This window comes from Rhynchophorus ferrugineus, unplaced genomic scaffold (genome assembly GCF_030347505.1).
Source record: "Rhynchophorus ferrugineus isolate W39M unplaced genomic scaffold, kcgeb_rfMv2 rfM10, whole genome shotgun sequence".
Classification (NCBI taxonomy): Eukaryota; Metazoa; Arthropoda; class Insecta; order Coleoptera; family Curculionidae; genus Rhynchophorus; species Rhynchophorus ferrugineus.
Window position 1 is genome coordinate 17,961,927 of NW_027472589.1, and position 26,646 is coordinate 17,988,572.

The 26,646-nt window shown below is 34.8% G+C and overlaps 1 protein-coding gene across 1 annotated transcript in view; it reads left to right on the forward strand.

The window, feature by feature from the left end:
* Nucleotides 1-26,646, forward strand: part of LOC143203794 (discoidin domain-containing receptor 2) — a 555,483-nt gene that overhangs the window by 448,232 nt on the left and 80,605 nt on the right. Inside the window, exon 8 of the mRNA XM_076416074.1 lies at nucleotides 11,636-11,843. Coding sequence (XP_076272189.1) covers nucleotides 11,636-11,843 — 208 coding nt within the window. The remainder of the gene's footprint in view (nucleotides 1-11,635; nucleotides 11,844-26,646) is intronic.

The following is a 26,646-nucleotide window of genomic DNA, read 5'->3' on the forward strand; positions in this document are numbered from 1 at the left end:
CAATTAAAAATTTCATTTATATTTACCGAGTAACAATTTGAAACAGTTCACTCTTAAGTATGGTTTCTTCAAAACTCTATTTAAATATTGCAAGGCTTAATTAACAGCTCCTTAATTACAACCTTAATCTATGTACTTGTTTGAATATGTTCCGCTAGTATACTATGACATGGTGCATAGTCCAGAACAATAACTGATGGTTCCAAGATATTTGAAAGCTGATTTTCAAACCAAAAATCAAAAACTTATGGTTCATTTGTCCATGGTAATCGCCTCGGACTTGGAGGAACACTAACTGTACTATAGAATATATATATATATATATATATATATATATAAAACACTAGAATAAAACCATTCCTCCTTCCAGCATGAGAACCATATATCTGCAACGAATTATAAAAAAATGTTACGATTTATAAACCTAATCAAATGTTATTCTAATGTCTATCTTTTTCCATCAAGTTTTGTTGTCTTTAATAACAAAAAGCTACTCAGTGTTTTTAGATATATCATAAATTTGATCTCTGATGGAGCTAACGTCAAGATGATTTCGATTCGTCACCCGCCTCGTATGAAGACAATGTTATGATTTCAATAAACCCAAGCTTATAATGTTTTCCATTTTCAAGATACCTTAGTCAGAATTTCTATGCCAATATTCAATTTAGCTGCAACATGTTAAAACATTTCCAATGAAAACCGAAGCAACTTGGCATTTAACAATATCAATGCCTACCTCTCTAACACATTTTACTGGTTAAAGGTACTCCCCATTATCTCGTTCCTGTTTGAAGTATCGAATTAGAAACGCAATCTGTTTTTGACTAATTATTTGTTGGTTGGACATTTTCAGTGTAATCACAAATATTAAGTACCAGTTTATCAAAACAAACAAAGCGTCCAATAGAACGTTTTGAAAAATTTTGCTAATTTTTTAACTAGAATAAAATGAGGTAGAAAATGGTGTGTGATTTTAAGACGAATTTATAATCTAGGATAGGCAGTCGTGAGGACGTGCGTTCACTATTATTTTAAACAGACTATAGAAGACTCTTCTGAACAGCAACGGGCACCAGTAGTGCAACTTTAATTTATAAAATATATACTTAATAACAATATAAATACTAATTAACGTTTAAATACTGAATAAAATTTAAAAAAATATATTTAGAAACTTCACAAAAACCTTACCACTGTTACGCATTTTATTGGCAAGAGGGGGCCTCTACTATTTCGTACCTGTTCAAAGTAATTGATTACAGACGCAATATGTTTGTCTAACTCTGACTATTTAATGAAATGACTGAAATAATTTGAAATTCATCAAAACAAACAAAGTTCCATACACGGTTAACCGGTTTATAACCAGTAATTATTATCACCAATGTTTGGAAGAATATTGCGGGCGTTTTACAACCAGACAAGTTTTGTAGGCCGATTCGGTTACATGTTCGAACATATCAGACCGCATTGTATCTCTTTTTTTAACCGGAATAAAATGAGAAGGAAAATATAGTCTGATTTTAAAACAATTTTACAAATTGCAATAGCCAATACATTAAACATCTTGATGACGTGAGTTCACCATTATTTTTAATAGACTATATATCTAATAAACTGACGAATTCAATATTTTGACTGTGTAAATACTAGAATTACAATATTCCTGCGTCTGACGGTTCACTGCTTCTGTACGTACGATCGATAAACAATAAACAATTAAAATCCTTCAGATAAAATCGAGTTCTTCGTAAAATATTAAACGGTCGACTTGAGCTGGAAATTCAAAATTTTATTAGAATTCGAACGATCTATTGAATCGAAACGCGTCAACGTCGATCGAGAACCATAGCTGGAGGAGTTCTGTCCGACCTAAACCGAGGCAGCTCTGGAGAAGCAGCTTGTCGTCGACCAGAAAGGTCCAATTAACGGCTGCCACTTCGGAATTAGGTCGGAAACGGGACGTTTTTTTCTCGGTTACCGATAATTATTCCGGTAATCCGGCGAGGATTCCGATTCCTCCCCGACTGATTGAACATTGTCGAGGCATTTTCCTCTGCGAAAGTTACGGTTCTCTCTTCGAGATTCCGCATTGCAAATCGTAACCAAATTAGCTGCAATCTGTCTTTGTTCGGAGTCGAGTGATCTTTCGTAGGAATCGATCTGTTTATTTTGAATTGAAATAAGCACGAAACATGTTTATTGTACCTGGATTTCTTGGGTTTAGTGTCGAAATCGGCACTTCAATGTACTATATGCTTTATTCTGGTTAAATGTAAGCGTCTGTTAATGGTAAATCGTTTGTGCTCGGTTAGCAGAACAGTCGACATAGACTTGGACAGAAAACAGCTAAATTATTTAAGGTCTCACGTGCGATAATATCCAAGGTAACGACAGAATACACAAAATATGGTAAAACGCTAATTGCGAAGAGGAATAGTGGACGAAACCCAAAGTTAACTAACAGAATTACAGTCTTTGTTGATTCACTTGTTTGGATCTTTTCCAAACTATGGTAAAAATATGTTATGGTTCATTTCTCCATGGTAGTCGTCTTTGGACTTAGAGAAAAACATTACCTCTGCACTAGGAATAACATAGTTGCTGTTTCAATGAAGAACAATATAACTTCAAGGAATTATTAATAAATATTCTGACCTACAGAACCTAATAAAACGTTATTCTAATTTTTGACTTTTTCCATTAACTTTTCTTGTCTTTACACTACTTTTATTATCACCTTGCCATCAGTGACCTAATGTTCCATTGCGAAATATCCATGTGTCATCTAAATAGACAAAAGGAAATAACAAGTCTTCTTTGATTTTATTATCTGCTTTCCAAATTTTATTGTTTTAAAGGCAATGCATGGAATTTCTATTAGAATTCCTCGTGAGTTATCTTTACACCTTTTAAAATCCATGTTTCCCAACAGTGTATGAAAAGATGTTCTACATCCCTCAAAGAGCTGCATGTCTCTAAGTTTTCTATGGATATTTTCCAGACTAACAGTTTTCTCTGAAATAATCGTATAGAATTATATTTATATTGAAAAAACTACTCTCTGATTCTATTCATTTTATAAATTTAATCTCTGATAAAGCTAATATCACGATGATATTAATTCGTTACTATTTTAGTCATAGTATCCATACTAATATTCAGTGTAGCCGCAATACACAATGATTTTTCTAATAAATACCGCAGCAACTTTAACAGAATCAATACTTACCTCTCTAATACATTTCACTGGTAAGAGGGAGCACCCATTACATCGCTCCTGTCTGAAGTATCTGATTATAGACGCAATCTGATTCTGACTGATTATTTTTGGTTTAACAATTCCATAGTAATCACAAATATTAAGCAGCAATTTGAAACTTATCAAAATAAGCAAAGCACCCAAAACAACGTGTGCAACCATTATTGTCATTAATGTTTTGAAGAATGTTTCTAACTCTTTAACTATAATAAACTAGAATAAAATGATATGGAAAATACAGTCTTATTTAAAACGAATTTACAATCTACCATAGGAAGTATATTCGACATCTTGATGATAAACCGAGTAGTCTGTGTTATTTTGAATAGATTATAGAAATAATATATAGACTATACAATATAAAAAAATTACTAAAATATATGTTTCAGAACCACATAGCATTACAAGCGGAGGAATTTTTAAGACAAACATAAAAACACCAAAAATCTTTCCACTCTAACGTATTTTATTGGCAAGAGGGGACGTCGATTATCTTACTCCTATTAGAAGTAACCGATTATAAACGAAGTCTGTTTCTGACTCTAACTATTTAAAGGCTTCGGTGTTTTCAACCCGAATAAGAATAAGCAACGATTTGCGATCTATTAAAACAATAAAAGCGTCAAAACATTTTCCATTTTATAATCTGTAATTATTACCAGTATTATTTTGAAGAATTTTTCGGATTTTGACAAGCAGATTAGCTTTGTAAGTTACATGTTCGAACGCATTAGAGAGCACCGTATCTCTTTTTAAGTAGAATAATTTTTTTAATACTGTTAGTAGATCTACCATCCGTCCAGAGGGAAATAAGTATTTGTTACGTTTATATTATCTATACATGGCCTGTGGAAAATAATTTTATTAAGTGATGTCCTATATAAAATACTATTTTAATTAATTATTCTTATTTTTAAGCTTATTCTAAGGTCTATATATGTCCAACAATCAGATCGGATGGTGTTAGACGTTTTAGTCTACGCACTTCGCTATCACTTCGTATATTTAGCTGATTAGCGAGTACATTGACATGCACTGACACCGTTTTGAAGTACTTCACACAAACACGTTGAATTACTCTCGCTATTGGTTCTAGAGGAATATCACGTTGTATCGCTTCATTTGAAACATAGTACGGAGCATCGAAAATGGCACGTAATACATTATTTTGGAACCGTTGTTTCATGAATATGTTATACTTGCTAGAGGTTCCCCATAGTACGATTCTATATGAATGATAACTTGGAATTGAGCCCGATAAGCCACATTTGATAGAATTTAAGTTCAAGTTGTTTTCGTTTGGCGAGTATATGCTTCTTCCCGGTTAGGCGTCGATCTAGGTGCATACCAAGATATTTAGCATACTCTGCTTGCGATAGTTGGCAATTATTGATATAGACTGGCGGACGAGTTCTTCTACAGAGCGTAAAAATTATATAATATAAGAATTACATGATTTGGTTGGCTTTTATACGCTATCTTTTCAGTCACATCTGAGTTTGATTTAGGTGTGTTTGTAGGTTAATTGATACTATAACTGTATCTTAGAATAAAATAAGAAGGAAAAGTTTGTCTCATTATAAAAGGATTTTACAATTAATATGGCGATATGCAATATATTCGACATCGTGATGACGTAAGTTTAGTGTTCTTTTTCAAAATGACTATAAATGACTTTAAAGTGACTATAAATTTAGTAAAATGACAGATTGAATATTTGACTGTGTAAATACTGGAATTACAATATTCTTGCGTCTGACGTTTCATTGCTTCGGTAAGTACAATCGAATCTAATGAACAATTAAAATCCTTCCGATGAAATCGGGTTCATCGTAAAATATTAAACGGCCGACTTGAACTGTAAATTCAAAATTTTATTAGAATTCGAACAATCTATTGAATCGAAACGCGTCAGCGTCGATCGAGAACCATAACTGGAGGAGTCCTGTCCAAGCGAAACCGAGGCAGCTCTGGACAAGCAGCTCGTCGTCGACCAGAAAGGTCCAATTAACGGCTGCCACTTCGGAATTAGGTCGGAAGAGGAACGTTTTTTTCTCGGTTCCCGATAATTATTCCAGTAATCCAGCGAAGATTCCGATTCCTCCCCTACTGATTGAACATTGTCGGGGCATTTGCCTCCGCGAAAGTTACGCTTCTCTCTTCGAGATTCCGCATTGCAAATCGTAACCAAATCAGCTGCAATCTGTCTTTGTTCGGAGTCGAGTGATCTTTCGTAGGAATCGATCTGTTTATTTTAAATTGAAATAAGCACGAAACCTGTTTATTGTACCTGGATTTCTTGGGTTTAGTGTCGAAATCGGCACTTCAATGTTATCATCACACACACATCTGGTTAAATGGTCAAAACAAGCAATCGGTGGAATGTGTGGTACGTAAGACTTTGCAGGAGAGTAAATCGTTTGTGCTCGGTTGGCAGGACAGTCGACATAGACTTCGACAGAAAACAACTAAATTATTTAAGGTTTCACGTGCGGCAATATCCAAGGTAACGACAGAATACACAAAATATGGTAAAACGCTAATTGCGAAGAGGAATAGTGGACGAAACCCAAAGTTAACTAACAGAATTACAGTCTTTGTTGATTCACTTGTTGGGATCATTTCCAAACTGCGGTAAAAATATATTATGGTTTATTTCTCCATGGTAGTCGTCCTTGGACTTAGAGAAAAACATTACCTCTGTGCTAGGAATAATATAGTTGCTGTTTCCATGAAGAACAATATAACTTCAAGGAATTATTAATAAATATTCTAACCTACAGAACCTAATAAAACGTTATTCTAATTTTTGACTTTTTCCATTAACTTTTCTTATCTTTACACTACTTTTATTATCACCTTGCCATCAGTGAGCTAATATTCCATTGCGAAATATCCATGTGTCATCTAAATACACAAAAAGAAATAACAAGTCTTCTTTCATTTTATTATCTGCTTTCCGAATTTTATTATTTTAAAGGCAATATATAGAATTCTATTAGAATTCCTCGTGAGTTATCTTTACACCTTTTAAAATCCATGTTTCCCAACAGTGTATGAAAAGATGTTCTACATCACTCAAAGAGCTGCATGTCTCTAAGTTTTCTATGGATATTTTCCAGACTAACAGTTTCCTCTGAAATAATCGTATAGAATTATATTTATATTGAAAAAACTACTCTCTGTTTCTATTCATTTTATAAATTTAATCTCTGATAAAGCTAATATCACGATGATATTAATTCGTTAATATTTTAGTCATAGTATCCATACTAATATTCAGTGTAGCCGCAATACACTAATGATTTTTCTAATAAATACCGCAGCAATTTTAAGAGCATCAATACTAACCTCTCTAATACATTTCACTGGTAAGAGGGAGCCCCCATTATATCGCTCCTGTCCAAAGTATCTGATTATAGACGCAATCTGTTTCTGACTGATTATTTTTGGTTGGACAATTCAATAGTAATCACAAATATTAAGCAGCCATTTGAAACTTATCAAAATAAGCAAAGCACCTAAAACAACGTGTGCAACCATTATTGTCATTAATGTTGTGAAGAATGTTTCTAACCCTTTAACTATAATAAACTAGAATAAAATGATATGGAAAATACAGTCTTATTTAAAACGAATTTACAATCTACCATAGGAAGTATATTCGACATCTTGATGATAAACCGAGTAGTCTGTGTTATTTTGAATAGATTATAGAAATAATATATAGACTATACAATATAAAAAAAATACTAAATGATATGTTTCAGAACCACATAGCATCACAAGCGTGAGAATTTTTAAGACAAACATAAAAAACACCAACAGAACTTTCCACTCTAACGCACTTTATTGACAAGAGGGGACGTCGATTATCTTGCTCCTATTCGAAGTAACTGATTATAAACGAAATCTGTTTCATTTCCCATTTTATAATCTGTAATTATTACCAGTATTGTTTTGAAGAATTTTTCGGATTTTGACAAGCAGACTAGCTTTGTAAGTTAACGTTCGAACGTATCAGAGAGCACTGTATCTCTTTTTAAGTAGAATTATTTTTAATACCGTTTACGTTTATATTATCTATACAAGGCATGTGGAAAACAATTTTATTAAGTAATGTTCTATATAAAATACTATTTTAATTAATTATTCTTATTTTCAAGCTTATTGTAAAGCCTATATATGTCCAACAATCAGATGGGATGGTGTTACACGTTTTAGTCTACGCACTTCATTGTCACTTCGCATATTTAGCTGATTAGCGAGTACATTGAGATACACTGACACCCTTTTGAAGTACTTCAAACAAACATGTTACATTACTCTCGCTATTGGTTCTAAAGTAATATCGCGTTGTATTTGAAACATAGTACGGAGTATCACAATGGCACACAATACGTTATTTTGAAACCATTGTTTCACGGACATATTAGACTTGCTATCGGTTCCCCGTAGTTGGATTCGACATGAACGATAACTTGGATTTGCGCCCGATAAGCCAATACATATGGCAGAATTTAAGTCAAAGTTGTTTCCGTTTGGCGAGTATGTGCTTCTTCCTAGTTAGGCGTCGATTTAGGTACATACCAAGATATTTAGCATCCTCTGCTTGCGATAGTTGACAATTATTTATAGAGTTGGATATGTTCTTCTGCAGAGTGTAAAAGTTACATGACTGAATTTTGTTTTGTTGTCTTTTATACGCCATGATTTCAGTCACATCTGTATTTGATTTAAGTGTGTTTGTAGGTAATTGATACCATAACTGGATCTTAGTATAAAATAAGAAGAAAAACTTTGATTATAAAAGAATTTTACAATTAGCTATATGCAATATATTCGCCATCGTGATGATTTAAGTTTACTATTATTTTCAATACACTATATATTTAATAAAATGACAGATTGAATATTTGACTCTGTAAATACTGGAATTTCAATATTCTTGCGTCTGACGGTTCTCTGCTTCTGTACGTACGATCGAATCTAATACACAATTAAAATCCTTGCGATGAAATCGAGTTCATCCAGTAAAATATTAACCGGTCGACTTGAGCTGGAAATTCAAAATTTTATTAGAATTCGAACAATCTATTAAATCGAAACGCGTCAGCGTCGACCAAAAACCATAACTGGAGGAGTCCTGTACAAGCGAAACCGAGGCAGCTCTGGGCAAGCAGCTCGTCGTCGACCAGAAACGTCCAATTAACGGCTGCCACTTCGGAATTAGGTCGGAAGAGGAACATTTTTTTCTCGGTTCTCGATAATTATTCCAGTAATCCAGCGAGGATTCCGATTCCTCCCCGACTGATTGAACATTGTCGGGGCATTTGCCTCCGCGAAAGTTACGGTTCTCTCTTCGAGATTCCGAATTGCAAATCGTAACCAAATTAGCTGCAATCTGTCTTTGTTCAGAGTTGGCAGTCGAGTGATCTTTCGTAGGAATCGATCTGTTTATTTTAAATTGAAATAAGCACGAAACCTGTTTATTGTACCTGTATTTCTTGGGTTCAGTGTCGAAATTGCCCGTGGGATATAGAGGGTTTTTCAACTTGAGAAGGAATAGAACTCTTCCTGTCTCCAGTATGCAGAACAGTATGTCTGCAATAAATTATTAATACATGTTATGACTGACAAAACCTAATCAAAAGTTATTCTGATATGTATCTTCTTCCATCAAATGTTGATATCTTTGCACTATTATTATTAGCATTTTTCTGCTGAATCACCCAATTTTCCAAATTTTCATGTGTCATATAAATATGGAAAATGAAATAACAAGAATTGCTTAATTGAATTACAGGCTTTTAAAAATTATATTATTTTCAAAACAATATCTTAAAGTTCCATTGGACCTCTTCGTGGGTTATATTTGAACCATTTAAACCCTATGGTTTCATAACATCACGGTCGTTCGCCCCCTGATTTGTTTTGTATAGCACTTCATATTCAAGCGCTATTAATTCTTGTATTAATATTGACTGCATCTGCAATATACTAAAAATACCTTTAATAATACTGCATAAATTTAATATTTAATAGTATAAATACTTGTCTCTGTAATGCATTTTACTGGCAAGAAGGGCCCAGGTACCAGAGGGGTACATTTCTACACTTTTCGAACAAGCACTAAAAGAACGCTTGCCGGTTTAAGCTTTATTTATTATCATCAATGTATTGAATAATTTTGCAGACATATAACAACAGAGTTGACTAGTACCAACAAAAATCGAATTTTATAGACTGATACGGTTACATTTTCGGACGCATGAGACTCCATTCTGTATTCTTCAGATATCTCTCTATTGTCTATCCGGAGTAGTGCTAATTAATAATAATTAATAAGAATGTTACGTGTTCATAAACCGGATTTTGGATTTGGCATTACATTGATGACGTGCATTGACTGTTTTGTTGGAAGGGCTATACATCTACGCCGAAGTGGAATATTCATGCCTATAAACTCTAGATGTAGAAATAGTGTGATCAGCAAGATGGAGCTAAAGTAAGAGAGAATGAAACTTTTGAACAAATTGAACGATGTATTGTAACAATAAAGGCCAACAGTAGCGAGTAACGGGCGCTATTGCTGATTCGCATATATAAGAACATTCAACCACAACTGAAAACATAACTGTGAAAGATACACTATTGCATATCGAATGGGAAGTTCTATTGCACTATCCATGTGTGTTATCCCCCTGGAGGCCTAATCCACCTAATTAACAATTATATATCTGAGAAACGTATTTTACTCTCATTCGAGAGCATATTTACTTTTTACGTTTAGGTCTTGTTTCCTTCGATGTTGTGTCTACTTGTCAAGCCATCTTGGTATCACTGTATTTTTATTTCTTCCGCTACTACCTATGTACACCATTCTTGATAAAATTAATCACTGAATTCTGTCTAATGCATTTACCGTATCCACAAAACAGTTAGTATTCATTCTCTCCTCATACGTTCTAATCTTATGTTTAATTTTGAACAATTACAATCATATCTGTTCACACAAATCTTTCACGCCCTACAGTACCATTTTCCGCAGTTATATTCAATTAATTATGTGCATACCTTTAATTGTTTCCACTCTCATCATTCTGTCTCAGGAATTTCCATCATTGCACAGCATTATTACGTGTCCTGAAAGTTTCCTTCAGTCACTTTCACTTTACGAGTCACTGTCCAATTAAATCACTAAACTGTTAATTTCTTAACTGTCTAAAACATGTTCACGATTCCACCATTGATCAATTAGTTCCTTTGTATGTCTTATCGAGTTCATTCAAACCTTTTATGCATACTTTCTAGATAGGCAATTTTCTCTAAAATAATTGTTTTAAATTATGTTTATATCGATAAAATAGTTTGTGTACTTACTGTTCTTATACATTTCGTATATTTGGTCTCGAATAGAGCTAATATCAAGATGGTCAAAATTCGTCACCCACATTGTATGTAGACGGGTTTTCTTGGGTGAATCTAACGTATTATTCTTCATTTTGTAAGCGATGTTATTTACAGTACCCGCAGTAATATTTGGCACGGCAACTAAAAAACATTTTCAATAAAATTGTAGAGACTTATATTATTTAATATCATCAATAATTACCTCTCTAACGGAATTTACCGGCAATAGGGAGCCTCCGTTATCTCGTTCCTTTTCGAAATAACCTATTAAAGCCGCTATCAATTTGTGACCCTGAATATCTATTGTTTTCGGCATTTTCAAACAAAGTAATATGATATATTATGGAACGACTTAAAATTTATCAAAATAAAGAGCTAAAATAATGGTTGCCGGTTTATAACCTGTAGTAATTGTAACTAATATTTTGAATAATTTTGCATACATCTGACAATCGCACGGTTGCCAGCTGTCAGAAGTATGCAATATACTTAAAAGCAATAGTGATAAGAGATTTTAACTCTTACCTATAAATTATTGTGGCTGTATAATTTACTGTAGTTTTTAGAAATAGTAAAATATTAAAATAAATTATATTTGGTAACATTTTTCTTCAATTATTTTATTTAGATTAGAATTTTTTTGTATGTCAAAGACAAACTGAATTAAAACTCCGAGTTGATGCGGCAACATTGTAATGTTTCGACGTCAGAAATATCCGCGGCGCATTACTAAAAAAAAACTTTGAATAGACTATAGATGTTCTTAGCATCACAGTAAATAATTAGCGGGTGCCACCGTGCCTCGAGACTCATCGAAGGTGTGCCTTTTAAAAGTGCAAGATGATCAGAATACAAGCAAAACCCTATTTTTTACCTAACAAACGATATTGTTAAAACACGATATGCAAAACTTAAATCTGGATTAATTGTAATATTTTTATTTTTTCTCTTTTACAGATATTCTCCAAAGCCAAAGTATTGTTCAGCATTGGCGGCAGATTCTACAATGGGCCGACATTGTCCTACGTCCACCCACCGGACAGAGTTCAGGAAAATGCTAGAAACGTATCCATTGGCCTACATAATCGCGTAGGCCGGTTTGTCAAAGTAAGACTCTATTTTGCTGATCAGCAGCTGATGCTGAGCGAGATCGTTTTCGATTCAGGTAAATCAATTTTATTTTATTCAAAAAACATCAGTTACTCTTATGCTGCGTACAGACCGCGCCAACGAAGGACAATGAATAAGATTCGGCGTTGGATACCGAACATTCGTTAGCCTTCGATGAATTGCCTAATGGCCTTCCGTACATTAGGAGCAAACGTTCGTTGGGCGTGAATTCATAATTTTTCAACGGCGGCGGCCATTATAGTACGTCTGCCGCCCACACCGCATTCATGAATTCTATTAATTTATTTTAATATTACCGATACTCTATGGATTGCAAGCAAATGCCAACAAACCTTCATTAGCCGTCGTAAAACCGTCCAAACAGAACTAAAAATATCCCAACAAACCCATTCGTTGTCTTTCGTTGGTCCGGTCTGTACGCAGCATTATAATGAAATATTTAGAACGATTTTTATCGATATTTTCGTTAAAAAGTTTAAAAATTTGATTGAGACTATTTTGGCATGATGTTTTGCGTCGTTATATTTAAAACACCATCAACAATAATTATTTATGAATATTTTCCAGGCATCAATGATGATCGTAGCTAAATTGAAATAAAATTATTATTTTATATTGTATGTAGTCTACCTAATGTCCAAGTGAAGTCACTATAAAAACATATTGACCATCAAAACTGAGAATAATTAATCACGACTTTGCTTTATAAACACTCAATACATCAATAACATGTCCGCCTTTATACATTCTTATAATCAATGAATGCAAATACTATTTCTATCACTAAATACTATCACTACATAGTATAAAACAAAGTCGCCTTTTCTGTCCCTATATCCCTATGTCTTAAATTAAATCTTTAAAACTACGCAATGGATTTTGATGCGGTTTTTTTCAATAGATAGAGTGATTCAAGAGGAAGGTTTATATGTATAATACATGCATAATATACTAAGGCAACATTGCTAATTTTAGAGGTTTCTAACGTGATGTCGTAAATTAACCTATTTTTTTAGGATTATTTAGCAATTAGCAAAAACGCTGCCTAACCCTATGAGTTAGATCAAATTAATGTACTACAGTATTGCACACCATAAAAAGGTCTACAAAAAAGTCCGCGATGGTATATGTTTATCTTTTAGGGATAACCCACATTAACCATTTTTATTGTTTACTTTTTACGTGAGAAAATGACTTATTTACGAAGCTATTTTAAGCAATACGGCACTAATCCTTATCAAATTAAGTACCTTAAATACAGTGTGCAATTAATATAGATCAATATGGTTCCTTACAGCATGTAAATTAAACAAATATTACAAATTTAAAATTTGCGTTTAAAAATGTGTAATGTAATAAAAATTGTATGAATTTAGATATTTCAAAGATAGCAGGAAATCTTCATAGTAAGTATAGGAGAAGAGGAATTGTTTTACTCCAAATTTAATGCGTGTAGGCCAAGGGCAGTAATGAATGAACCAAAAATACTGGATCGATTTTAATCATGTTTTCATTGAGTGACATAGGCATATATATTTTATACCCGTGCAAAGTCGGAGCGGGCCGCTATGTTTTTATATACAACGTTCATATTTTTTCTGTAGTGTATTTAATTTAGTATCAGCATTGCACCCATGCGAAGCCAGGGCGGGTCGCTAGTTAAATATATACTATAAAAATAAAACAATGGAACCAATATAAACTTCAAATTGAACTTTTTTGAGGTAGACTTCTCGACGCATATTTTGTACAATCGCGTCCCCTGGGGCTAATCCACATAATTAACAAATCTTTTAATGTATTTTATTTTCATTGCAAATAAAATGTACCCTATTATGTTTAGTTCTTATTTCGTTATTCGTTGCGCTATCGTCAAGTCATTTAGATATCACGGTATTTCTATTTAGTACATAGTATTACTACCTGGATACGTTTCTCTTGATAAAATTAGATTTAGTCACATCATTCTCTTAATGCAGTTAGTATCCATTCTTTATTTATAGACTCTAACATACAACATAGCAATTACAGACAAATTTTTCACAATGTACAATACGATTTTAGTTATCCGCAGTCATCCTAAATTAATTATATACTCACTTTTTTGAGTCATAAACCGGCATCACGAAAGTCTCATTCGGTTACTGCCACTTTAACTATCTGAGTCATTGTTCTACTCAATCAGTAGTTAGTTGCTCTTGGAGTTAGAGACAGAGGACAATATCAACTCTATACTACTAATAAAACCATTATTATTTCCATCATGAAAAATGATATATCTGCAATGAATTATTTAAAAAATATTATAACTAACAAAACCTAATCAAATGTTAACCTAATATTTACATTTTCTCCATCAACTTTTGTGGTTTCACCTTACTAAGGTCTGGGAATGAGTGGCCAAATGTTTCATTTTGGAATATCTATGTTTCGTCTACATATACAAATTTAAATTATAAATTTTCCTTATTCTTGTCATATGTTCTTAAAAATTGTATTCTTATGATATATGTAACAAATCAATCGAAAAGTCTCCGGCATAACACATAGATGGCGCTACTAGAACTAAATCCATATGTTTTTTAGTTAGCCCTAACCCTCAAAAGATGCGTGTATAAATTTGGCACCTATCGGATCATTAGTTTGTGAATTAAGGCATTTTAAGTGAAGCAACTTCCGTTATTGTGAAAAAATGGATGTAAAGGAATTTGTCGTGTTGATAAAATATGTCTTTTTAAAGGTAAAAATACAGTTGAAGCAAAAACTTGGCGTGATGCCGAGTTTCTGGATACTGCCCCAGGAAAATCAACCATCAATGATTGGTATGCTAAGTTTAGACGTGGTAAAATGAGCACAGAAGACCAAAATCCATAAAATGATTTTTAATGACCGTAAATTAATTGAATTAAATAGCAGACTCTCTGAAGATATCAACTGAACGTGTACATTATCATTCGCAAATATTTGGGTATGAGAGAGCTCTATGCAAAGTGGGCACAGCGCGAGCTCACTTTTGACCAAATATACCGACGAGTTGATGATTAGGAGCAGTTTTTGAAGATGATCAAGCGCAATAAACCAGTTTTTGTTTCCATATATGACAATGGATGAAACATGGCTCCATCATTTCACTCCGAAGTCTAACTCGCTCCGAGTGGACTGCACACGATGAAGCCGCTCCAAAGCGTGGGAAAGCGCAACAGTCGGCTGACAAGGTTATGGCGTCTGTATTTTGGGATGCGCATGGAATAATTTTCATTGACTACCTTGAAAAAGTAAATACCATCAACAGCGACTATTACATAGCGTTTTTGGTTCGTTTGAGGATGAAATCGCCGACCAACGGCCGCATTTGAAGACAAAGAAAGTGCTGCTTCACCGTATTCTTCATATCTGGAAACTGATGCCTATTTTGAAGCAAAGAACAAATCCTACTATAAAAATTGTATCGAAAAGTTGGGGGGTCGCTAAAACAGTGTATCACCCTTGAAGGGAATTATGTTGAATAATATAACTAATTTTGCCAAAAAAATGCGTTTTACTATATTAGGCCAGGGACTTTTCAATTGACCTGTTATAGTTATAGTTAGACCTGTTATAGTTTTTGAAACTCTACTAGCCCTTTTGATTGGTCTAATATATTTTTACTCCTTTCAAAGCCTATATTTCCTAACAGATACACATAAAATACAACTATAAAAAAGATGAAAGGATGATTTAGTTCCTTCAAAGACCTCCATATTCTTATGAATTGTAAGAGTAATTCGCAGACTACCAGTTTTCTCTGAAATAATTGTATTAAACCATGTTTATTCGAAAAAAACTACCTTACTTTTATCATACATGTCATAAATTTGATTGCCAATAAATCTGACATCAATATGATTTTAATCCATCGCCTACTTCATATGTGGACGCATTCTATTTGGTGAATCCAAAATGAAATTGTTCTTAATTTTGTTGGGGAATTTTAGCCACAATGCCACATACTGATATTCAGTGCAGATATTCAATAAAATCCACATCAACTTAATATTTCATAGGATCAGTACTTATGTCTTCAACGAAGTTAAAATAAAGGGACGAGATTCTGCTCAAAGTAACTGATTGGAGTCGCTGGCTTATAACCTCTAATTATCAGTAATGTATCGAATATTTTTGTGGATATTGCCAACCAGTGCCAACTTAAATCGAGTGTATATCAGACAGCATTCTATTTCATTTTAACTAGAATAAAACGTAAAGGCGGTGGGCTTTGTGGGCACAGTGGCCAAGGCCACAGGATTGTACTCCTACTGTTGCGATAGTCGCGGGTTCGAATCCTGCCAGGGCATGGATGTAATTTATGTTTATAATTGTAATTTTAAATATCCTTATAGACAACAGTGGAAAATCTGACAAGGAATAACCATCCCAGTCACGCTAGTAACCAGACTGAATAAGACCGGATGTTTTCTGGTATGGTCTCTAAGTTGGTCACTGACCAATCGGTAGGCTCAATGCCGAGGACCGTGGTTCGAAGCCTACGTTAAACTGTAGGTCCAATCCAGATAAACCCTCGTTCGTAAAAAGCAAACTTAAATATTCATTATAAAAAAAACCTAAAGGCAAACTCCACTGCGGGTTCAAAATTACATTTTTACAAATTGCATTTCGCATTATATTTGACATCATCTATATCGACGTGTATCAGCTGTTTTATTGAACCAGCCATAATTATACTAGTGCCTGATGTAACATAGCATAAGTTTCCCCATCTCTAAGTTTCCGTAAATCCCTAAAAATTAATTTACGAACTTGGTATTATATTTCGCATTAAATAGTAAAATCACGAGGTAACCAGACTGAGTAAGACCGGATGTCTTCTGGGATGGTCTCTAAGTTGGTCACTGACCAGTCGGTAGGCTTAATGCCGAGGACCGTGGTTCGAAGCCTACGTTAAACTGTAGGTCCAATCCAGATAAACCCTCGTTCGTAAAAAGGAAACCTAAATATTCATTATAAAAAAAGCCTAAAGGCAAACTTCACTGCGGGTTCAAAATTACATTTTTGCATACTGCAATTCGCATAATATTCGACATCATCTATATCCACGTGCATCAGCTGTTTTATTGAACTGGCCATAATTATACCAGTGCCTGATGCAACATAGCATAAGTTTCCCCATCTCTAAGTTTCTGTAAATCCCTAAAAATTTACAAACTTGGTATTATATTTCGCATTAAATAGTAAAATCACGAGGTAACCAGACTGAGTAAGACCGGATGTCTTCTGGGATGGTCTCTAAGTTGGTCACTGACCAGTCGGTAGGCTTAATGCCGAGGACTGCGGTTCGGAGCTCACGTTAAACTGTAGGTCCAGTCGAGATAAACCCTCGTTGGTAAAAAGGAGACTTAAAATATTAAATATTGAAAAAACGTAAAAGTAAATCGACTTCGGATTCAAAACAAAATTTACATTTTTACAAACTGCATTACGCGTTATATTCGACATCATCTATATCAACGTACATCAGCTGTTTTATTGAACTGGCCATAATTATACTAGTGCCTGATGCAACATAGCATAAGTTTCCCCATCTCTAAGTTTATATAAATCCCTAAAAATTTACAAACTTGGTATTATATTTCGCATTAAATAGTAAAATCACGAGGTAACCAGACTGAGTAAGACGGATGTCTTCTGGGATGGTCTCTAAGTTGGTCACTGACCAGTCGGTAGGCTTAATGCCGAGGACCGTGGTTCGAAGCCTACGTTAAACTGTAGGTCCAATCCAGATAAACCCTCGTTCGTAAAAAGGAAACCTAAATATTCATTATAAAAAAAGCCTAAAGGCAAACTTCACTGCGGGTTCAAAATTACATTTTTGCATACTGCAATTCGCATAATATTCGACATCATCTATATCAACGTGCATCAGCTGTTTTATTGAACTGGCCATAATTATACCAGTGCCTGATGCAACATAGCATAAGTTTCCCCATCTCTAAGTTTCTGTAAATCCCTAAAAATTTACAAACTTGGTATTATATTTCGCATTAAATAGTAAAATCACGAGGTAACCAGACTGAGTAAGACCGGATGTCTTCTGGGATGGTCTCTAAGTTGGTCACTGACCAGTCGGTAGGCTTAATGCCGAGGACCGTGGTTCGAAGCCTACGTTAAACTGTAGGTCCAATCCAGATAAACCCTCGTTCGTAAAAAGGAAACCTAAATATTCATTATAAAAAAAGCCTAAAGGCAAACTTCACTGCGGGTTCAAAATTACATTTTTGCATACTGCAATTCGCATGATATTCGACATCATCTATATCCACGTGCATCAGCTGTTTTATTGAACTGGCCATAATTATACCAGTGCCTGATGCAACATAGCATAAGTTTCCCCATCTCTAAGTTTCCGTAAATCCCTAAAAATTAATTTACGAACTTGGTATTATATTTCGCATTAAATAGTAAAATCACGAGGTAACCAGACTGAGTAAGACCGGATGTCTTCTGGGATGGTCTCTAAGTTGGTCACTGACCAGTCGGTAGGCTTAATGCCGAGGACCGTGGTTCGAAGCCTACGTTAAACTGTAGGTCCAATCCAGATAAACCCTCGTTCGTAAAAAGGAAACCTAAATATTCATTATAAAAAAAGCCTAAAGGCAAACTTCACTGCGGGTTCAAAATTACATTTTTGCATACTGCAATTCGCATAATATTCGACATCATCTATATCAACGTGCATCAGCTGTTTTATTGAACTGGCCATAATTATACCAGTGCCTGATGCAACATAGCATAAGTTTCCCCATCTCTAAGTTTCTGTAAATCCCTAAAAATTTACAAACTTGGTATTATATTTCGCATTAAATAGTAAAATCACGAGGTAACCAGACTGAGTAAGACCGGATGTCTTCTGGGATGGTCTCTAAGTTGGTCACTGACCAGTCGGTAGGCTTAATGCCGAGGACCGTGGTTCGAAGCCTACGTTAAACTGTAGGTCCAATCCAGATAAACCCTCGTTCGTAAAAAGGAAACCTAAATATTCATTATAAAAAAAGCCTAAAGGCAAACTTCACTGCGGGTTCAAAATTACATTTTTGCATACTGCAATTCGCATGATATTCGACATCATCTATATCCACGTGCATCAGCTGTTTTATTGAACTGGCCATAATTATACCAGTGCCTGATGCAACATAGCATAAGTTTCCCCATCTCTAAGTTTCTGTAAATCCCTAAAAATTTACAAACTTGGTATTATATTTCGCATTAAATAGTAAAATCACGAGGTAACCAGACTGAGTAAGACCGGATGTCTTCTGGGATGGTCTCTAAGTTGGTCACTGACCAGTCGGTAGGCTTAATGCCGAGGACCGTGGTTCGAAGCCTACGTTAAACTGTAGGTCCAATCCAGATAAACCCTCGTTCGTAAAAAGGAAACCTAAATATTCATTATAAAAAAAGCCTAAAGGCAAACTTCACTGCGGGTTCAAAATTACATTTTTGCATACTGCAATTCGCATGATATTCGACATCATCTATATCCACGTGCATCAGCTGTTTTATTGAACTGGCCATAATTATACCAGTGCCTGATGCAACATAGCATAAGTTTCCCCATCTCTAAGTTTCTATAAATCCCTAAAAATTTACAAACTTGGTATTATATTTCGCATTAAATAGTAAAATCACGAGGTAACCAGACTGAGTAAGACGGATGTCTTCTGGGATGGTCTCTAAGTTGGTCACTGACCAGTCGGTAGGCTTAATGCCGAGGACCGTGGTTCGAAGCCTACGTTAAACTGTAGGTCCAATCCAGATAAACCCTCGTTCGTAAAAAGGAAACCTAAATATTCATTATAAAAAAAGCCTAAAGGCAAACTTCACTGCGGGTTCAAAATTACATTTTTGCATACTGCAATTCGCATAATATTCGACATCATCTATATCAACGTGCATCAGCTGTTTTATTGAACTGGCCATAATTATACCAGTGCCTGATGCAACATAGCATAAGTTTCCCCATCTCTAAGTTTCTGTAAATCCCTAAAAATTTACAAACTTGGTATTATATTTCGCATTAAATAGTAAAATCACGAGGTAACCAGACTGAGTAAGACCGGATGTCTTCTGGGATGGTCTCTAAGTTGGTCACTGACCAGTCGGTAGGCTTAATGCCGAGGACCGTGGTTCGAAGCCTACGTTAAACTGTAGGTCCAATCCAGATAAACCCTCGTTCGTAAAAAGGAAACCTAAATATTCATTATAAAAAAAGCCTAAAGGCAAACTTCACTGCGGGTTCAAAATTACATTTTTGCATACTGCAATTCGCATGATATTCGACATCATCTATATCCACGTGCATCAGCTGTTTTATTGAACTGGCCATAATTATACCAGTGCCTGATGCAACATAGCATAAGTTTCCCCATCTCTAAGTTTCCGTAAATCCCTAAAAATTAATTTACGAACTTGGTATTATATTTCGCATTAAATAGTAAAATCACGAGGTAACCAGACTGAGTAAGACCGGATGTCTTCTGGGATGGTCTCTAAGTTGGTCACTGACCAGTCGGTAGGCTTAATGCCGAGGACCGTGGTTCGAAGCCTACGTTAAACTGTAGGTCCAATCCAGATAAACCCTCGTTCGTAAAAAGGAAACCTAAATATTCATTATAAAAAAAGCCTAAAGGCAAACTTCACTGCGGGTTCAAAATTACATTTTTGCATACTGCAATTCGCATAATATTCGACATCATCTATATCCACGTGCATCAGCTGTTTTATTGAACTGGCCATAATTATACCAGTGCCTGATGCAACATAGCATAAGTTTCCCCATCTCTAAGTTTCTATAAATCCCTAAAAATTTACAAACTTGGTATTATATTTCGCATTAAATAGTAAAATCACGAGGTAACCAGACTGAGTAAGACGGATGTCTTCTGGGATGGTCTCTAAGTTGGTCACTGACCAGTCGGTAGGCTTAATGCCGAGGACCGTGGTTCGAAGCCTACGTTAAACTGTAGGTCCAATCCAGATAAACCCTCGTTCGTAAAAAGGAAACCTAAATATTCATTATAAAAAAAGCCTAAAGGCAAACTTCACTGCGGGTTCAAAATTACATTTTTGCATACTGCAATTCGCATAATATTCGACATCATCTATATCAACGTGCATCAGCTGTTTTATTGAACTGGCCATAATTATACCAGTGCCTGATGCAACATAGCATAAGTTTCCCCATCTCTAAGTTTCTGTAAATCCCTAAAAATTTACAAACTTGGTATTATATTTCGCATTAAATAGTAAAATCACGAGGTAACCAGACTGAGTAAGACCGGATGTCTTCTGGGATGGTCTCTAAGTTGGTCACTGACCAGTCGGTAGGCTTAATGCCGAGGACCGTGGTTCGAAGCCTACGTTAAACTGTAGGTCCAATCCAGATAAACCCTCGTTCGTAAAAAGGAAACCTAAATATTCATTATAAAAAAAGCCTAAAGGCAAACTTCACTGCGGGTTCAAAATTACATTTTTGCATACTGCAATTCGCATAATATTCGACATCATCTATATCAACGTGCATCAGCTGTTTTATTGAACTGGCCATAATTATACCAGTGCCTGATGCAACATAGCATAAGTTTCCCCATCTCTAAGTTTCTGTAAATCCCTAAAAATTTACAAACTTGGTATTATATTTCGCATTAAATAGTAAAATCACGAGGTAACCAGACTGAGTAAGACCGGATGTCTTCTGGGATGGTCTCTAAGTTGGTCACTGACCAGTCGGTAGGCTTAATGCCGAGGACTGCGGTTCGGAGCTCACGTTAAACTGTAGGTCCAGTCGAGATAAACCCTCGTTGGTAAAAAGGAGACTTAAAATATTAAATATTGAAAAAACGTAAAAGTAAATCGACTTCGGATTCAAAACAAAATTTACATTTTTACAAACTGCATTACGCGTTATATTCGACATCATCTATATCAACGTACATCAGCTGTTTTATTGAACTGGCCATAATTATACTAGTGCCTGATGCAACATAGCATAAGTTTCCCCATCTCTAAGTTTCCGTAAATCCCTAAAAATTAATTTACGAACTTGGTATTATATTTCGCATTAAATAGTAAAATCACGAGGTAACCAGACTGAGTAAGACCGGATGTCTTCTGGGATGGTCTCTAAGTTGGTCACTGACCAATCGGTAGGCTTAATGCCGAGGACTGCGGTTGGGAGCTCACGTTAAACTGTAGGTCCAGTCGAGATAAACCCTCGTTGGTAAAAAGGAGACTTAAAATATTAAATATTGAAAAAACGTAAAAGTAAATCGACTTCGGGTTCAAAACAAAATTTACATTTTTACAAACTGCATTACGCGTTATATTCGACATCATCTATATCAACGTGCATCAGCTGTTTTATTGAACTGGCCATAATTATACTAGTGCCTGATGTAACATAGCATAAGTTTCCCCATCTCTAAGTTTCCGTAAATCCCTAAAAATTAATTTACGATCTTGGTATTATATTTCGCATTAAATAGTAAAATCACGAGGTAACCAGACTGAGTAAGACCGGATGTCTTCTGGGATGGTCTCTAAGTTGGTCACTGATCAGTCTGTAGGCTTAATGCCGAGGACTGCGGTTCGGAGCTCACGTTAAACTGTAGGTCCAGTCGAGATAAACCCTCGTTGGTAAAAAGGAGACTTAAAATATTAAATATTGAAAAAACGTAAAAGTAAATCGACTTCGGGTTCAAAACAAAATTTACATTTTTACAAACTGCATTACGCGTTATATTCGACATCATCTATATCAACGTGCATCAGCTGTTTTATTGAACTGGCCATAATTATACTAGTGCCTGATGTAACATAGCATAAGTTTCCCCATCTCTAAGTTTCCGTAAATCCCTAAAAATTAATTTACGAACTTGGTATTATATTTCGCATTAAATAGTAAAATCACGAGGTAACCAGACTGAGTAAGACCGGATGTCTTCTGGGATGGTCTCTAAGTTGGTCACTGACCAATCGGTAGGCTTAATGCCGAGGACTGCGGTTCGGAGCTCACGTTAAACTGTAGGTCCAGTCGAGATAAACCCTCGTTGGTAAAAAGGAGACTTAAAATATTAAATATTGAAAAAACGTAAAAGTAAATCGACTTCGGGTTCAAAACAAAATTTACATTTTTACAAACTGCATTACGCGTTATATTCGACATCATCTATATCAACGTGATCAGCTGTTTTATTGAACTGGCCATAATTATACTAGTGCCTGATGTAACATAGCATAAGTTTCCCCATCTCTAAGTTTCCGTAAATCCCTAAAAATTAATTTACGAACTTGGTATTATATTTCGCATTAAATAGTAAAATCACGAGGTAACCAGACTGAGTAAGACCGGATGTCTTCTGGGATGGTCTCTAAGTTGGTCACTGACCAATCGGTAGGCTTAATGCCGAGGACTGCGGTTCGGAGCTCACGTCAAACTGTAGGTCCAGTCCAGATAAACCCTCGTTGGTAAAAAGGAGACTTAAAATATTAAATATTGAAAAAACGTAAAAGTAAATCGACTTCGGGTTCAAAACAAAATTTACATTTTTACAAACTGCATTACGCGTTATATTCGACATCATCTATATCAACGTGCATCAGCTGTTTTATTGAACTGGCCATAATTATACTAGTGCCTGATGTAACATAGCATAAGTTTCCCCATCTCTAAGTTTCCGTAAATCCCTAAAAATTAATTTACGAACTTGGTATTATATTTCGCATTAAATAGTAAAATCACGAGGTAACCAGACTGAGTAAGACCGGATGTCTTCTGGGATGGTCTCTAAGTTGGTCACTGACCAATCGGTAGGCTTAATGCCGAGGACTGCGGTTCGGAGCTCACGTTAAACTGTAGGTCCAGTCGAGATAAACCCTCGTTGGTAAAAAGGAGACTTAAAATATTAAATATTGAAAAAACGTAAAAGTAAATCGACTTCGGGTTCAAAACAAAATTTACATTTTTACAAACTGCATTACGCGTTATATTCGACATCATCTATATCAACGTGATCAGCTGTTTTATTGAACTGGCCATAATTATACTAGTGCCTGATGTAACATAGCATAAGTTTCCCCATCTCTAAGTTTCCGTAAATCCCTAAAAATTAATTTACGAACTTGGTATTATATTTCGCATTAAATAGTAAAATCACGAGGTAACCAGACTGAGTAAGACCGGATGTCTTCTGGGATGGTCTCTAAGTTGGTCACTGACCAATCGGTAGGCTTAATGCCGAGGACTGCGGTTCGGAGCTCACGTCAAACTGTAGGTCCAGTCCAGATAAACCCTCGTTGGTAAAAAGGAGACTTAAAATATTAAATATTGAAAAAACGTAAAAGTAAATCGACTTCGGGTTCAAAACAAAATTTACATTTTTACAAACTGCATTACGCGTTATATTCGACATCATCTATATCAACGTGCATCAGCTGTTTTATTGAACTGGCCATAATTATACTAGTGCCTGATGTAACATAGCATAAGTTTCCCCATCTCTAAGTTTCCGTAAATCCCTAAAAATTAATTTACGAACTTGGTATTATATTTCGCATTAAATAGTAAAATCACGAGGTAACCAGACTGAGTAAGACCGGATGTCTTCTGGGATGGTCTCTAAGTTGGTCACTGACCAATCGGTAGGCTTAATGCCGAGGACTGCGGTTCGGAGCTCACGTCAAACTGTAGGTCCAGTCCAGATAAACCCTCGTTGGTAAAAAGGAGACTTAAAATATTAAATATTGAAAAAACGTAAAAGTAAATCGACTTCGGGTTCAAAACAAAATTTACATTTTTACAAACTGCATTACGCGTTATATTCGACATCATCTATATCAACGTGCATCAGCTGTTTTATTGAACTGGCCATAATTATACTAGTGCCTGATGTAACATAGCATAAGTTCCATCTCTAAGTTTCCGTAAATCTTTAATAATTAATTTACAAACTTGGTATTATATGTCGCATTAAATAGTAAAATCACGAATCCTTTATTCCGGACGTGTAGTTGTAAATTGTATTTACTACTTCATCGCAATGCCTGAGTAGCTAGCGAGGAAAAATGCAAATTGTAGCTAGCCAACTTGTTCGGCTTATTTAAGTTTCGTGAAGTGCAGATCCAATTGTCGAAACGTTGGATGTATACGAGGAGGAAAAGAGATCTTTCCTCGCGGACGTCGTCGGTTTAAGAATTATTTCCGGTTCGGAACTTTCGAATTAAAAAGTTTCCGAGTTTTTGATTCAATTAAATTTTCTAGTAGTGGAGACGCTAAACTACAATGAATAACTAAGGCGTTTCAGTTTCCAATTTTACGTTATGAAATTAAACGAAAACAAAACAAACTATTAAGACTCGAAATAGTAAACATTATGACATTAAGCGAATTGCTTATATACCTATAGCGTCTATATTTTGGCAAGTAAGTGAGTTGCTATAGTCAATTCAAAACAGCAGTGAATCCACGCCACCTGTTAGAACGTCGCAATGTTGCCGGATCAACTCTGAGTTTTAGTACGATTTGACTTTGGCATATATCAACATTATATTCTAAATAAAATAATTAAACAAAATGTTATCTAATATAATTTATTTAAATATTATGGTACATCTAATGCTTATGTTATGGAAGAACTTAAAACTACGATTAAATATAGCCACATTAATTTATAGATTAAAGTTGTTTTTTATATTTACAGTGAACTTTTTTCCACAGTGATGTAGGTAGAGTTCTAGGCGCGTTTTTTTATGTAGTGGTAACCACCGAAGGCTTAATCCACCTAATTAGCAACTGTATATCTGAGTAATATATTTTACTTTCATGAGAGAGCATATTTATCTTTTACACTTAGTTCTTGTTTCCTTCGATACAATATTTCCTTGCAAAGTAATTTTGACATTACTCTATTTCTCCTTAGTTTGTTCTGTTACTACATGTATACATCTTTCTTGATAAAACTAGATTAAATAGCATTCATTATTCTTAATGCATCTGCCATATATTCAAAACAGTTAGTATTATTTCTCTTGTCATACATTTTAAGCAAACGTTCACATATATTCTGAACAATGAAACACATGAATATAAATCTTGCACACTCTAAATTACAATTTCCCATAGTTAATGTATATTAATATATACTGATCTTTAGTTGTTTCCTCTTTCATCGCCCTGTCTTGGTAATTGTCAGCTTTGAATCATAAACCAAAATTCATAAAGTTTTTTTCAATCACTGTCACTTTCAGAATCACAACTCAGGTGAATAACTAAGCTGCCTATTTTCAATCTATTAAAAACGTGTTCACGATTCCACCGTTTGTCAATTTCTTATCAATGTGTCTGATCGAGCTCGTTCAAACCGAAAGTGCTATTGTTGACAATGTTTCTTTTCATAAATCTAGACAGTTCTGGTGTGAACAGCCTTCTCGACTTGAATGTCTAACATATTGTAATAATTATTTGCAATATCAATAATTAAATATAAACAAAAGAAATACAAATAATATGCAGTGATAGGGAGGAAGATGTATTACTCTGTGGCCATACTGTTTAGCAATCTGATCTACCATGTATCTTTCCTCAGGCTTATTTCTAAAAAAGTAAATTACATAAAATACAATTAAATGTTTCATTTGTATTTACCCAGTAACAATTGCAATTAGTTTGTTCTTTACATGGTTTCTTCAAAACTTATCTTATGTATTTTAAACCATTCCTTAATTGCAGCCTTTGTTGATGAACTTTTTGGTGTCTTCTCCACCAATGTACTATGATATGGTGCATT